The sequence below is a fragment of the Eretmochelys imbricata genome, chromosome 10, assembly GCF_965152235.1.
Source record: "Eretmochelys imbricata isolate rEreImb1 chromosome 10, rEreImb1.hap1, whole genome shotgun sequence".
NCBI classification, from domain to species: Eukaryota; Metazoa; Chordata; order Testudines; family Cheloniidae; genus Eretmochelys; species Eretmochelys imbricata.
In genome coordinates this window covers 9,641,376-9,654,557 of record NC_135581.1, presented here as the reverse complement: position 1 = coordinate 9,654,557, position 13,182 = coordinate 9,641,376, and the positions used below count along the sequence as shown (strand labels likewise).

The 13,182-nt window shown below is 51.3% G+C and overlaps 1 protein-coding gene across 3 annotated transcripts in view; it reads right to left on the bottom strand.

The window, feature by feature from the left end:
• Positions 1-6,443: 6,443 nt before the first annotated feature.
• Positions 6,444-13,182, bottom strand: part of TNRC18 (trinucleotide repeat containing 18) — an 87,084-nt gene continuing 80,345 nt past the window's right edge. For all 3 annotated transcript variants that reach the window (XM_077829087.1, XM_077829089.1, XM_077829088.1), the window contains 4 exons: positions 11,409-12,691; positions 10,320-10,556; positions 9,634-9,708; positions 6,444-8,982 (listed from right to left, as the gene is read on the bottom strand). In XM_077829087.1, the coding sequence (XP_077685213.1) occupies positions 8,776-8,982; positions 9,634-9,708; positions 10,320-10,556; positions 11,409-12,691 (1,802 nt within the window). In that variant the 3' untranslated portion in view covers positions 6,444-8,775. The remainder of the gene's footprint in view (positions 8,983-9,633; positions 9,709-10,319; positions 10,557-11,408; positions 12,692-13,182) is intronic.

Below are 13,182 nucleotides of genomic sequence, written 5' to 3'. Positions count from 1 at the left end.
CCCCTCTCATTGTCCCATTTGCTCCTCTTCTGGTGAACAACCGTGTGGGAGGAACTCTGGGCGGGCGCCCAATTGGCTGGGTTCATGTACATTGATCCGGGCACCTGCAAGCACTGTCTTGGAGTGAGCATCGTGGGTAGTTGCTAAGCATAGGTTCAACTGTGGTGTATAGGGACTCTGCGCCCCCACCCTACACAGAGGCCACAGGTATAGCAAGGGCAATGCCCATCATGGCTCTTTTTTGCACTGCAGAGAGGCCCATGCCTCTTAGCTGCTAAGAGTGTTACTTAAAGAACTGGACAGAGGAGGCGATTTGCCAAACATACGTTTTATCAGGCCGCCAAAGCCCAGGAACAGTGCTGTGTAGGTGCGCGTGTCCGCTACTGGCCTCTGAGCCGTTACCTTCCACTTTACCTGTCTGTGCCCTCCAGCCCACGCCGCACAACTGCGAGCCATGCTGATGCCCAAAGCTGGTTGCCCCGCTGTGCTTTCCCAGCTGCCTTTCACGACCTAACTGGGCTTTAACCCCGCTGTGCCCACCGTGCACGAGCGCGACAGCCCAGTGTAGCTGAGGCCTGTGGCACAAGAAATAAGAACGCGCCCGATGGGCCTGGCGCGGGTGGACGGCGGTGACCCTCACCCCTGTGGCTGCGGGGCCGTAACACCAGTGGATGCGCAGCGTAAACTGCCATGGCAACATGGGCTGCTAACCTGGCAGCCGGGGTGGATGGGGCCACCATACGCTACCCCGGGCAGGGACCGGAACTAGACCACAGTTTTGAACACGCGCTCGGCCAGGCCTCGTGTACTAGACCCTCACTTGCCACAGCAGGTTCAAGCCTTTGTCAAACTACTTGCACACACAACCCCCCCACATTTTTGTGTGTGTGTGTGTGGGGGGGGCAATGTCTTGCCTGTTTCCTTTGCCTCTTCCAGGGGAAAGGCCATGCCCGATGAGCCCAGGTGACCAGCCTCAGCCCTTCTGTGCTGCACTCCAACTGGCGGGACACACACGGCTTGTTGGACAGGCATCCAGGCAGGCTCTGTTTCCGCCGACCCTGCAGATACGATCTCAGCAGTGGAGCGCTTACAACACCATAGATGTCAGTGGGCCATATGCGCTCACCCTGGCCAGTGCTGGGTCGTTACAGAATGCGAGCATGGGTCTAACAAGAGCTGAGTGCGTAGGAGCTAATCAGGCCGTTTACCCTCGCCTCCCGCTGCCATTTTCTCAAACCGATTTGCTATCGTAAATTATTCACTCTGTCCTGTAGCTTGTCCAGCAACCATTGCGGGCGTGTATTTGACATATGGGGGAGGGGGGAGGTGGGGGCGGGTCTCTTAGTTCATTCTGATTGGCCAACCCAGGGAGACGCTAGTGTTTGTGGTGTTCCCGCCCTGGATGAGAAGGGCTTGGGTGCAACTCTTCACAGTTCCCGTTCAAAAAGCCACTGCCTTTGACTAGCCTGCAATATTTGATTGAAAGTGTCTGGCCTGTCAGCAAACGCCTTTGCTAGCATGGCATGGAAAGCAGCTGTAAAACACGGCCTAAACATGGGCAAAGCAAATGCCAGTTTTGTTTTGTTCTGTTTTAATCGGGGTGACTGGTCACCTTTGGCGAGATTTGCTCAGCGCTTGGCCCATCAATGGAAGGGAGCCTAAAATGTGGTAGAATGAGTCTGGGTCTCTTGTGATCTTCTTTGCAGTGATGATGGGCCCTGGTCAGCTCCAGGAAAAGCCTAGTGTGCAATTTATGTCTGTCCACCCCACCAACACCCATTATAAAAAACTTTAAGACTGGGCTCAACTGTGCATTTAAATGCCATGGTGCAGCCTGCAAGAGAAGGCTGAAATTTGCAGTCCCGGAGGGGAACTGGACACACAATTCCCAGCTGCCTTTCCGTAGCCTCTCCCTGCAGGAGCGTTGAATATCTCAGCTGAAATAGGTGATTTGGGGAGTTGCAGAAAAGACAAATAAAGTGGCATTGTGTGAAGGAGCCAGTCATGTGACACATACAAGCTGCTTCACTAACACATGGTTTGCAACTAAGCAAACGGTTTGCAACTAAGCAAACATGGTCTGGGCTGGCTGAGCAATGCCGTTTTGTAGCCTGTAACAGCTTATCAAAGCCAAATCGCGTGTTTGAACGGCAGGATTTACAGGTGCAATATGACTGTTTAGTGGCACGTGCAGCCTCCCATCTCTGCTTGTCCAGTGTGGGTGTCCATAAACGTAGGGCTACATTAATGCCAAGCCACAATATGAGATTGGCACCTTTCAGTATGTTCTTTTCCGCCCACCCTGGGCCAAGCTAGATAGGCAATTAAGGGGATACTACATAGCAGGATAGAAGCAGCATCATGTCTCAGCCCAGCTGCTATCAGGTTCCCTTGAACACGTAGGGTGGTTTAGGGTGACCAGATGTCCTGATTTTATAGGGACAGTCCTGATATTTGGGGCTTTTTCTTATATAGGCTCCTATTACCCCACCACCCCCTGTCCCAATTTTTCACACTTGCTGTCTGGTCACCCTAGGGTGGTTTGTGAGGGATCCTGGCTCACTCTGGGGTTGGCTCCCGCCTTGGCGTGCGTGCGTGTGTGAATGTCTTATCCCAGAGTGCTGCTGAAATGTCTTTGTTGCATCCACAGGGCCGTAGAGCCGTGGGCTGGGCTAAGATAAGGACTCTAATGTGTGTCTCTCTCAGGAGGGGTTTTGGGCCTCATCCAGTCTCTGTGTTGCTGTCTTAGTTGTCACTTTGCTGTTGTGTGTCTGCTGACAAATAAACTCTGGTTTTTGTAAAAGGCACTGGAGAGCAGGCCCCCTGCCAGAGGAGACACTCAGCAGCCAGCCAGCAACCGTTGCTAGTCCCTGAGCCTCTGCAGTATTTAGGTGCCTGCCGCCATTGATTTTAGTGGGAGCTGCAGCTGAAAGGCCACAGCTTAGCTGAGCTGGCCAGAGCAGCTGGGGTGGGAATCAGGGCTGCTTACATGCTGAAGGCAGCCAACATTTAACCAGGGGAAAGCCACTGCCTCCCTTCTGTCCAGTCTCATTTTAACAGACATCTCCTGTCCTTGTCCCTGCGCCCCCCCCTCCAGCCACTGCCTTGGCCCGTCTCATTCTAGGCTGCGTGCCCCCCATGGCAGACTCGTCCTATCCATGCAGCACTGGCTGGTAGTTGCAGCTTCTTAGAGATGGCTACATCTGGCTCCTGCAGGAAGTTACTGTGCTAATGGTTCTTTTCCCATGCTGAATTGCTACAACCCCATTGTCCTTCCTGGAAAAGCAAAGGGACAGTGAGGTGCAGCCCCCATGTCTTATCATAGGTACTGAAAATACCTGTGTCTTGGCCAGGAGGTGGTTGGGGCCACCAGGGGCACTCCATCAGCCCCTCTGCTTTTCCGCAGATTTCTGGTAGGGGAGCACCCAGCACAGTCCAGCCGTGCAGTTCCTGCAGGAACAGCCCAGGAAGCAGACACCCCAGCCCAGACTGGGGGCAGTGCAGGACCAATGCCCGTTTCCCCAATACCCCTTTCACCTTGTTCCCCCCTGCCCAGGGCAGAGGCTCCAAGCAAGCCAGGCTCTGCCTGGCCTTTCCTGGACACATTAATTCACTCCTTTCCCCACCTGGGGCCAATGACAACTTTCACTTCATCCCCCAGGCCCCAACAGAGTTGGACACCCTGGTCTGGAGGCTGTGCTGAATCACAGAGAGATGACAGGGACAATCCAGCCCTCCTCTCCAACAAGCCAGGGCTGCAGAACAGTTGCTAAGGGCAACCTCTCATCTTTGAGAAGGCTGGGGGTGAAGTAGTAGGGGGTTGTGGTGGTGGTGGGGGGAATCCATAGTGTTCTCTACCCTCCCCCATACATTACATGCAAGAACACATTGGCATAGCTGCTTTTCCATGTGCAGAAAAAAAAATCCAATTTGGCAAGATGCTACAAGTTTCCACATGCCACTGCCATCAAGACATTGCTCATAGCAAGGGGGGGAAGCCCGGTAGCTTGCCCAGTAGCATCTGGAGATGCAGAGGAGAGAGGAAGCCGACCAAGAGCTTGGGCCCACGGGTTCTCTATGGTCCTATTTTCACAGAGGTGTTTGAGATGACTGAGTCCAGTGAGAGGTACCGGATGGTGATGACTCAGCTGATGGCAGCTGCCTGCAACAAGCAGCCAACACTTGGTGTAGGGAGTAAGGGATGGGGATGGAATACAATGGCAGAGCAAAAATCCTCCATAAGAGGAGTTAATAGCACAGGGTCCTGGACAACTACGCCCGTTTACCAGGCATGGCTCCTCCCAAGCACATAGGGCTCAGGTTGGGAGCAGCCCAAGTTCCATTGTCTGTTACAGTGCAGACAGCATGGGTGCTTTAGGGCACGGCCCAGAAGCTGCATTAGGAGGGGTGCATATGAGTCTTGAGCTGGCCCAATACAGGTATATACAACCGTGTTTAGGACCCCCTGGTCTATCGGCTGCTCCGTGGTAAATCTTAGTGCATAAGCAAATACGCTGACATGGAGACACTCTGTGTTGAGACCACACCCCCATTTCCCCAAAGACAATGAGCCCAATTTTAGCCATCTTTATGAGAACACCATCTCCATCAAGCAAAGCAATCTGTGCTGGTCCCTTGGTTGGTGTTAAAATCACAGTTCTACACGGACAAGTGACTCAGTAAAAACAGCACCACCTCACTCAGCACCGGGCCTCCTGTGTGCATTTGAGTCAGCACATACAACAGACGCCCTCAGTTAAGACACATAGAATCATAGAATCTCAGGGTTGGAAGGGACCTCAGGAGGTCATCTAGTCCAACCCCCTGCTCAAAGCAGGACCAATCCCCAATTTTTGCCCCAGATCCCAAATGTCCCCCTCAAGGATTGAACTCACAACCCTGGGTTTAGCAGGCCAATGCTCAAACCACTGAGCTATCCCTCCCCCCGGTACATACTTAACGGCTTTACTAATTCAGAGCATAAACTAGCTTCTTGCTGCCTCTTACCTCTGCAGATCCAAAACACCACGCGGAGGCAGCTGAGGATTCTGTTCCATATTGAAATGTAGGAAACCGTCAGACTGATGCAGTCATTCACACCTGTGCAACGGAGTGGCTTGGCTGTAACTATTGGCATGATTTGGCCCGCAGAACCTTTATGAATGGTGTTTAGAGAAGGAAAAAGTGCAGCTTGGCTGAGATCCTAGGCTGAGTCTGCAGTTGGAAGAGACCTCTCTCTGTTCACAAAGACTCAGGAAAGCACTTAAGCATGCACTTCGTTTTCATTGAAGCCCATGGGACTTAAGCACATACATAAAGCACTTTCCTAAACAGGGATGGATTCAAATGTGCGTGCGCTTCCCTGGAGTGGCACCAAACTGAGCACATGGGATCAAGAAGCCAGAAACAAGCAAACAGTCACTGTTCAGAGCAGGAGGGCTTTCACTTGTGCCTCCCCACACAGGGAGGGAGGGTGCACAATCTAAAAGGGAGGACACGTGACTGCCCCATGTATCTCCTCTGCCCAGTGACCTCTTCCCCGGCCCTGTGCCCAGCCCGGGGCTGCCACCTTCTGCCCGTCCCATGTTACCTGTCAGGGGGGAGGGGCTCTGTCCTCCTCCTACTGCACCTGCCCTAACCCCACTCCCGCTGCATGGTCAGCCGCTCTCCCTGGCTCAGGCTGTCTGCTCAGGGTCGCTGCTCTGGGCTCCACAGCAGCTGCCTGAGAGAGCCTGGCTGGGGGGGTGGCAACAGCAACCGGCTCCCTGACTGGGCTCAGCTGCTGGTGACAGGGGCCAAGCATGAGGGGGTGGGGGGTGCACTCTGGCTTGCTCTGCCCCTGTCCCGGGAGGGAGGGGGATCACAGAGTCACAGAACTGGAAGGGCCCTCAAGAGGTCATCTAGTCCAGTCCCCTGCACTCAAGGCAGGATGAAGTATTATCTAGATCATCCCTGACAGGTGTTTGTCCAACCTGCTCTTAAAAATTCCCAAAGATGGAGATTCCGCAACCTCCCTACTCAATTTATTCCAGTGCTTCACTGCTCTGACAGTTCGGAAGCTTTTCCTTATGTCCAACTAAACTGCCCTTGCTGCAATTTAAGCCCGTTACTTCTTGTCCTATCCTCAGAGGTTAAGAACAACAATTTTGCTCTCTCCTCCTTGTAACAATCTTTTATGCACTTGATGGCCCGCTGCTGCGACCTCCCCAGCCAGGCTCTCTCAGGTAGCTGCTGCAACAGAGCAGCGACCCAGTGGCCAATCCCACCCCTTCCACTCACCGCCTGGGCCTGGCTGCCATTGTGTGGTGGTGGACGGGGGAGCGGGGGGGAGAAAGACAGGGACACGACAGGACGGACTTGACCCCACATTCCCTCAGTACGCGTCCCCGATCTGCAGACGATAGGTGACTACGACGACGAAAAAACCACACACAACTCTAAAAAACAGGACCAAGAAATATGCTTCATTTTTTCCAATAGACTTTTTTCTTTTTTATGAAAAACGGTCACACGGAATTCTCCAACAAACATAATGCAAAAAAAAAAAAAAAAAAAATTAAAAACAAAAACAGAAAATAAAAGACAAAAACCTGGCTCTCCTTTCCTCTCGATTGTCTGAAAAATCCTTGTGTTCCATAGAAGGCATTGGGCAGTAAGTGCTTTCTATTTAACATTAGCATAAAATCTCTCTCTCTCTCTCTCTTTAAAATTCGCTCACACAATTTTGCTTCTATAAGTCCAGTACACTTTGTGTGTGGCTGTTTGTGTGAGCCTGTTCCCAGATCATTTACATTCACAATCCAACTGGAAATAAAAAATAATATTCTAAACGTCAGACTGTGTTCTTCTTTATAATTTCATAATTTTTTCACAGTTTTAAAAAGTTTATATTTTTATATATATATATTTATATTTATAATTAAAAAGTCAAATCCATTTAAAGACTTATAATACAGAAGGGTTTAGAGTCTTTTGGTACATTAAAACTGTACAGTTTAGAAACATTAATATCCACCAAGTCTTGGTGAGCCGTGGGCTGGAGCAGAGGTGGCCGGAGTTCAGCACCATTGTGGTTCTTTTAAAGTATGAGGGATCATCTTTTAGGGGGTGCCCCTCTGCTCTTCCCATAGAGGCTGCAAGTCTCTAGTACTCAGATAGTACCATGTCAGATAGCTAAAAATCTGTCCTTGTAAGTATCTCTCCCCTGGATGGCTGAGTCACTCTGCTCTCATCCATGCTGGAACAATCTTGGTGTCCTAGAAATATGTAGTGCGAATCGGTTAGTTGCAAAGATCAGTGCATCTCGTGAGATTTCAGTTAAGTGCAAGGACATTGCGCCGTGGTCTTGTTCTGCTCCACTCCCCTGGCTCCCTGCATGCCGCCCGGAGAGCCAGGTCTGTGTATTGGTGTTTTGGGTTGCAAACCTGGTTACCTGAAGCAGCTGCTTGAAGGCAAGTGGCCAAAGCTGAAGGCTCAGGCCTGTGAGAGATGAATGAGATGGGTCGGCCGGCTGCTTGGAGGAGGGGGACTGACTGCTCTCAGTGAGCCCTGGGGTGACTGTCCACATGGACCCATTAAGCTGAATGCCTGCTCCCAATGACAGCTTGGTTCTGGCCCCCACTGTGGGCATGCAGCATGCATCTCCTGCATGAAAACTCCTGGGGGCAGTTCTCATCTCATTCCTTTTGAGCAGAGAGCTGTGTGTCCTTCTGCTTAAACTGCAACGGCCTCACACCCAGGGAGAGCGCAGCCCCTCATCTCCATGTGAAAGCCGAGGTGCTGCACCTGTGTGAAAAAGCAGTGATGGGCTATGGCCTCCTTTGAGCCGCAAGAAGGGGCTTCCTCGTTTTGAGCAGGTTGCTGCAACTTCCCCATTGATTTCACCTCCTGAAGGGAGATTTTTGTTCATTACATTCCACCCCTGTACCCTCCCTCATGGATTACAGCCCTCCCCTTTCCCTTCCTCCCTACCCCCCACTGCAGACATTTTTTCCTTTTTTGGATGAATCTACTGAGTTAATCAATTTGCTCCAATGAGAGTACTGAGATTCTGTTCTCTCCTTCTACCCGACTCCTTGTAACCCAGAAGGGACATCAGTCAACAGCTCTGTGTCCGAGTGACTCCATTCCTGCTTGGCTGTCCGCTCTCCATTGGGTCCCAGACAGCAGACTTAGAGGAAGGGAAGCTGATTAAAGGTGTGCCTGCTGTTTGGGCCGAGGCGCTTAAAGAGACACGGCTCCTTTCTCTTCCACCTCATACTTCCCAGAAAGGCATGTGCAGTTAGCAAGGAAGGAGCTATAAGGAAGGAGATGCAGATATCCTGAAGGCTAGTAGGTGTTCTTCCAGTCATCCTCTGACTTTTTCAGGGGGTCAAGCAACTCAAAAGAAGCCTCCTCTGTTTTGATGTTATTCTGCTGGTGCAGGGATCTGAGAATCATTGACCCTCCACGAGCAGAAGGGGGAAGGAAGAAGCTGGTTAATTTTGTCTTAGTTAAAACCACCCCATTCATCCAGAAAACGATGGGGTCCAATCTCCAATACTATCCCAAAGGCATCTTCAGAAAGTCCTATGGTTTCTTCCTCCCCACCCTAACTTTCTCTCTTCTTCTTTTGAAGACCTGTCCATAGTGCGACACAGACGTCACGAGCAGGAAAGAAATAAATCACGTTGAATGAACAGCATGTCCTCAGATTCGCCGTGCTCCTCTTCCAAAGGGAAATCGGAACTCTCCAGGCCGATGGCACATGTCCCTGAATTCCCTCTTCCTAGACAGTCAGCAGATGACTGGGACGCCATCTGTATTGAAAATCATGCCTGTAGTGGGCTCATACGTCCCTGCTAGGTAGTACAGATCCTCACTGTCCTGGTATTTCTTAGTCTTTAGCATCTGCTCGTACTGGTCCAGACCAACCACCAGACACTTATGAGAAATGGTCTGGACATCATTTTCATCCACATGAGAGGACTGGTACAGCGCCCGCTGCATTAGAGGAATGGGGGGGGGGGGGAGAGACAGAGAGGAAACGAGTCATTAGTGGACATGCCACACCACTTAGAATACACCCCTTTCCTACAGATTAGGTGCCCCATGCCACAGAAGGACCTGAGAGCTACACACAGGGAGTGAAAATGGTGGGATGCAGAAGGTGACACCTTGAGGTTTATTTGCTGCATCCCCACAGTGAGACAGGCCATCAAATTGAACTGTGTGAAGGGTTTTACAGTGTGACATTTCCCCAGTTTCAATCAAATCCACTGACTCGGTCGCCATCTTGCATATTTCTTAGCCTCTCTGTGAACCTCAGAATCAGTCTGGCGACATTTTGGCAGAATTTAAATGAAATAAAACAAAGATGGGCCTGAATGACAAGGCTGGTGCCAAACACCACTGAAATCCGGGGATGGTCACATATGGATCTTTGCAGGCTACCTTCCCCCTCTGTAAAATGCTCTGCCAAAACCAAGGACTTGGGGATGATGCTCATCTCAGCATAGAATTGGACCAGACCAGACCAGACGGCCTTTACCTCATTAACATTTGTTGCTCCGCTTATAAGATCAGAGCGGTCAACAACGTATCACAAAACCTTCTCCAAGGCCTGGCCTTCTGCCATCTGCACCCCTGTCTTACCTCCATGAAGTCCTTCCTCTGGTTGGATGCCTGCAGAGTGGTAGATAGGCTCCTCCCAGATTTCTGATCCCAACGCTACACCGAGAGCAGTCAACCAGGAGAAATGGAGAGGGAGAAAAGTTAAAGCAGGCAAATTAGTACCTTTCAAAGGCACCTCCCTCATCAGTTAAAGATGTGCATTCCCACAGCCTACATCTTGACCTTGAGTCGTCAGCTTAAACAGAGCCTGATCTTTAGAGTGACCAAGCAGCTGCAGCTCCCAGGGATGCCAACAGGAGCTGTGGGTGCTCGGCACCTCTGAACACCAGGCCCACACAGCCTTCCCGTACAACGAGGGCTTCCTCTCATCCTTCACATGCCAGACGGCAGGAATATATCACTTTGCTCTGTGCATCCCAGGGACAAACAGAAGTTTGATGGACTCATGTGAAAGGTGGCTCCAAGTTGTGTCTTATAAGTATAAAAAACACTTCTCCCTCTCAAGTGGCTTTAGAAACCCCAGGTACGTCCATCCACCAACGACTTTGATCGCACAGAATCTCCATGTTCACCTTTTGCTGGTCACAAATTATATTTTGCACTTAGTAAAAAACCTATGAGTCACCCCATCCCCGACAGGATGAAGGTGTGAGGAAAGCTTTGCAGCGTGCCCATTAAACAGGGTGGGCAGTGTTGGGTTGACATACCTTGCCTTCATTGAGCTTTTTTCCAGGGTTGGTTTCTTCTGGGTGGTAAAACCACTTGACCCTGACTACCATGTTGTTCCCCCAGGACTCCCACATGCTCTGGATCCGGCCGATGTAGGGTAGGTTGGGCCGGCCAGCTGATAAGAAGACTGCGCAGTCTCCAATCCGGATGATCTCCTTGCCACGGACAATGGCCTTGTAGAACAGCTTCCTGGCCTTCCCTTTCATTCCTCGTCTCTGTGAAATTAGGAGCGCAAAGCTGAGTGAACAGAATATTAGGTACAAACCAGTCTCACTCATCCCCTCACTCTGGGATAGCTTGCGCTCCCTGCCTGCATCCCACTACGAATAATTAGAGCACTAGCAGTTATGCTTTCTTGTTGGGTCAGCCCAATGGTATGGCAAAGCAACCCAAGGACACCTCTACAGTGAGTGGGTCCAGACGAGGCATGTTACCTTGGAAAAGACACCGAGTTGCCCCCTTTTAATCACCCCCTGCTGGCCAACAAAGAGAACAGCAATGTTGGCAGACATTTATCCTTTCCTGGCCAGAGTGCAAGTGACACAGCGGCAAACGTCACAAAAGAAAGCGAATGGTTAAAGGATGATCGGAGAGCCCCTTAGTGAGAAGGGAGTGGGGAGTATATAGTGACCTGATTTCAGTGGGGTGTCCACTCCCCCAGAAACAAACCAACAGCGCCAAACTTAAAGGCCTCAACACACCAAAAGATAGTGTATCCGTTTATGGTTTCAGTACAGCTAGGAGCCAATGCTCACAGACAGAGGGGCCGGACAGTCCCAACAGATGCACTGCAGCTGCTGCTGGAGGATCTTTCCAGATGTCTGCTGTAAATCTGCCTGAAACGTTTTTGATCTTCCTGACTGCCTGCCTGCGTGGAGTAACCCCGGTAACAAACCAAGCTGGGAATGCACCAAAACTCACCAGCAGGGGATGCCTTCGCCAGCCAGGAAGAGGGTGGGGATGAAACTGCTGGCTTGGCAGGAGAGGAGGCAGAGTAGAAAGGTGATGGGGATTATAAAAACACAGAGGTCACGAGCCAAAAGAACAAGCCATAGGGCCGCGCTCACCTGGGTGGGTTTGCCAAACCACTTCCAAAGCTGCCGTGCAGGGAGGAAGGCAGCAATCTTGGGTCTGTTTTCGACCGAAGGCAGCCGCTGCCGTTTGGCAAGCTCCTTGGTGGTGGGCAGATGGATCCCCTCCCGCTTTTTGGGCCTGCTCTTGTTGCTGCTCTGCGGTTGCTTCTGCTGCGGCTGCTGTTGCTGTGGCGGCAGCGGCTTCTGGCCTTGAGGGTGAGAAGACACACGGGATTTTCCTGCCTGCTTGGTCTGCTTCGGAGGGAGAGCCTGCTGGACTGAGGAGCTTGGCTGGGCATCAGCCGCCTCCTCATCTGAGCTACAAGAGGAGTCTTCGTCCGTGGTGGAAGAGGAGGAGGAACTGGAGCTTGATGAAGATGAGGTGGATGATGCTGATGACGAGGATGAGGAGGAGGACGAAGAAGAGCTGCTACTGCTGGAAGAGGAGGAGGAGGAGGAGGAGGAAGAGGAGGAATTAGATGAAGACAGAGGGGTTGAAGCTCTGGAGCTGGTTGAGCTGCTGTCCTGAGCTTCACCTCCATTCTTCTCAGCTTCCTCTTCGCCCTCAGACTCTGAGCTGCTACCGCTGCTGTTGCTTTCAGTCTCCTCCGCAGCCGTCGCTGGGGTGGTTTTGACTTCTTGATCCTTGCCTCCAAAATTAGAAGCCGAAGATTCCCCCTCTGCTGCTTTAGCCCTTGACGATTTCTGCTTGGCTTCACTGCCCAACGCAGCGGGGTAGCCCAGCCCCAGGACACTCTTGCCATCCCTCCTGCTGGTCAGGTTTGACCCCTCCAGCATCCTCATGGCCTCCTTTGTTTTCTTGGTCTTTGGAGACATCACTCCTTCGTGGTCCAGCTTGATGAGGATTTCATTGTCCAATTGCTTTCTCTGAGCCTTGGCTGCCGAACCAAACTCCTGCGACTCCTCAGCAGGCCTTCCCTTCTTGGCTTTGGTTTTCCCGGAGGGGTTGTCGTTGGAACTGAAGGATCCCAGCGCCCCTGGGAGCTCACTGTAGGATTCCGTTCCAAGAACATTGCTGAATGCAGGAGGCTGAAAAGAAGGCGGAGGTGGGCTATGAAGTTTAGCAGAGATCTTCATTTTGCCGGCTTTATTCCGTTTTTCCTCTGCAGGTGGGGGAGATCCTCCTGCTGGATTCTGCTGGCTTTTCCTTGACCCCTTCACACTTTGCTTGCCGAGGCAGACGGTCTTCTCTGGAGCAGAAGGGATGTTTGCTGAAGAATCTCCCTGGTCTGTCTCTTCCGGCAGGACTGCTTCTTCTGGAAAGGAACAGAAAGCAGATAGACTGAGAGATGCAAATTATCACCCATATGACATTTTCTGTATGCCGGGATGGACTCCCTCAAGTCACAATAGTTGCTGAATATTCTCTGCACATAACCCAGGAGCTGAGGCCCTGGGTGGGGAGGGGGATTTAAAGATTTCTCCTGTTCCTTCATGGTTTGCTTTTTTACCAAACTATTCACTCCACCCAGTGACCACCTTAGCAAGGCCCTTTTTGAGTACTTAATAAATAATTCAGGCCGGTATGTCTGAGGCTAACACCAATGAACTGCTGACCACTATAAAGAGGGCGCACTATGAATTTCCGCTATCGCAAACCAAGCTGAGAAAGCACAATCTAGATTTCTCCAATCTATGCTATACTTACTGCTGCCCAGATACCGTGCCTTAAAATACATGGTCAGATGGTGGCTCATTCAGTAGTATAATAGACTACCAAGGGGGCCTTAGCATGAGCCAACCTCAT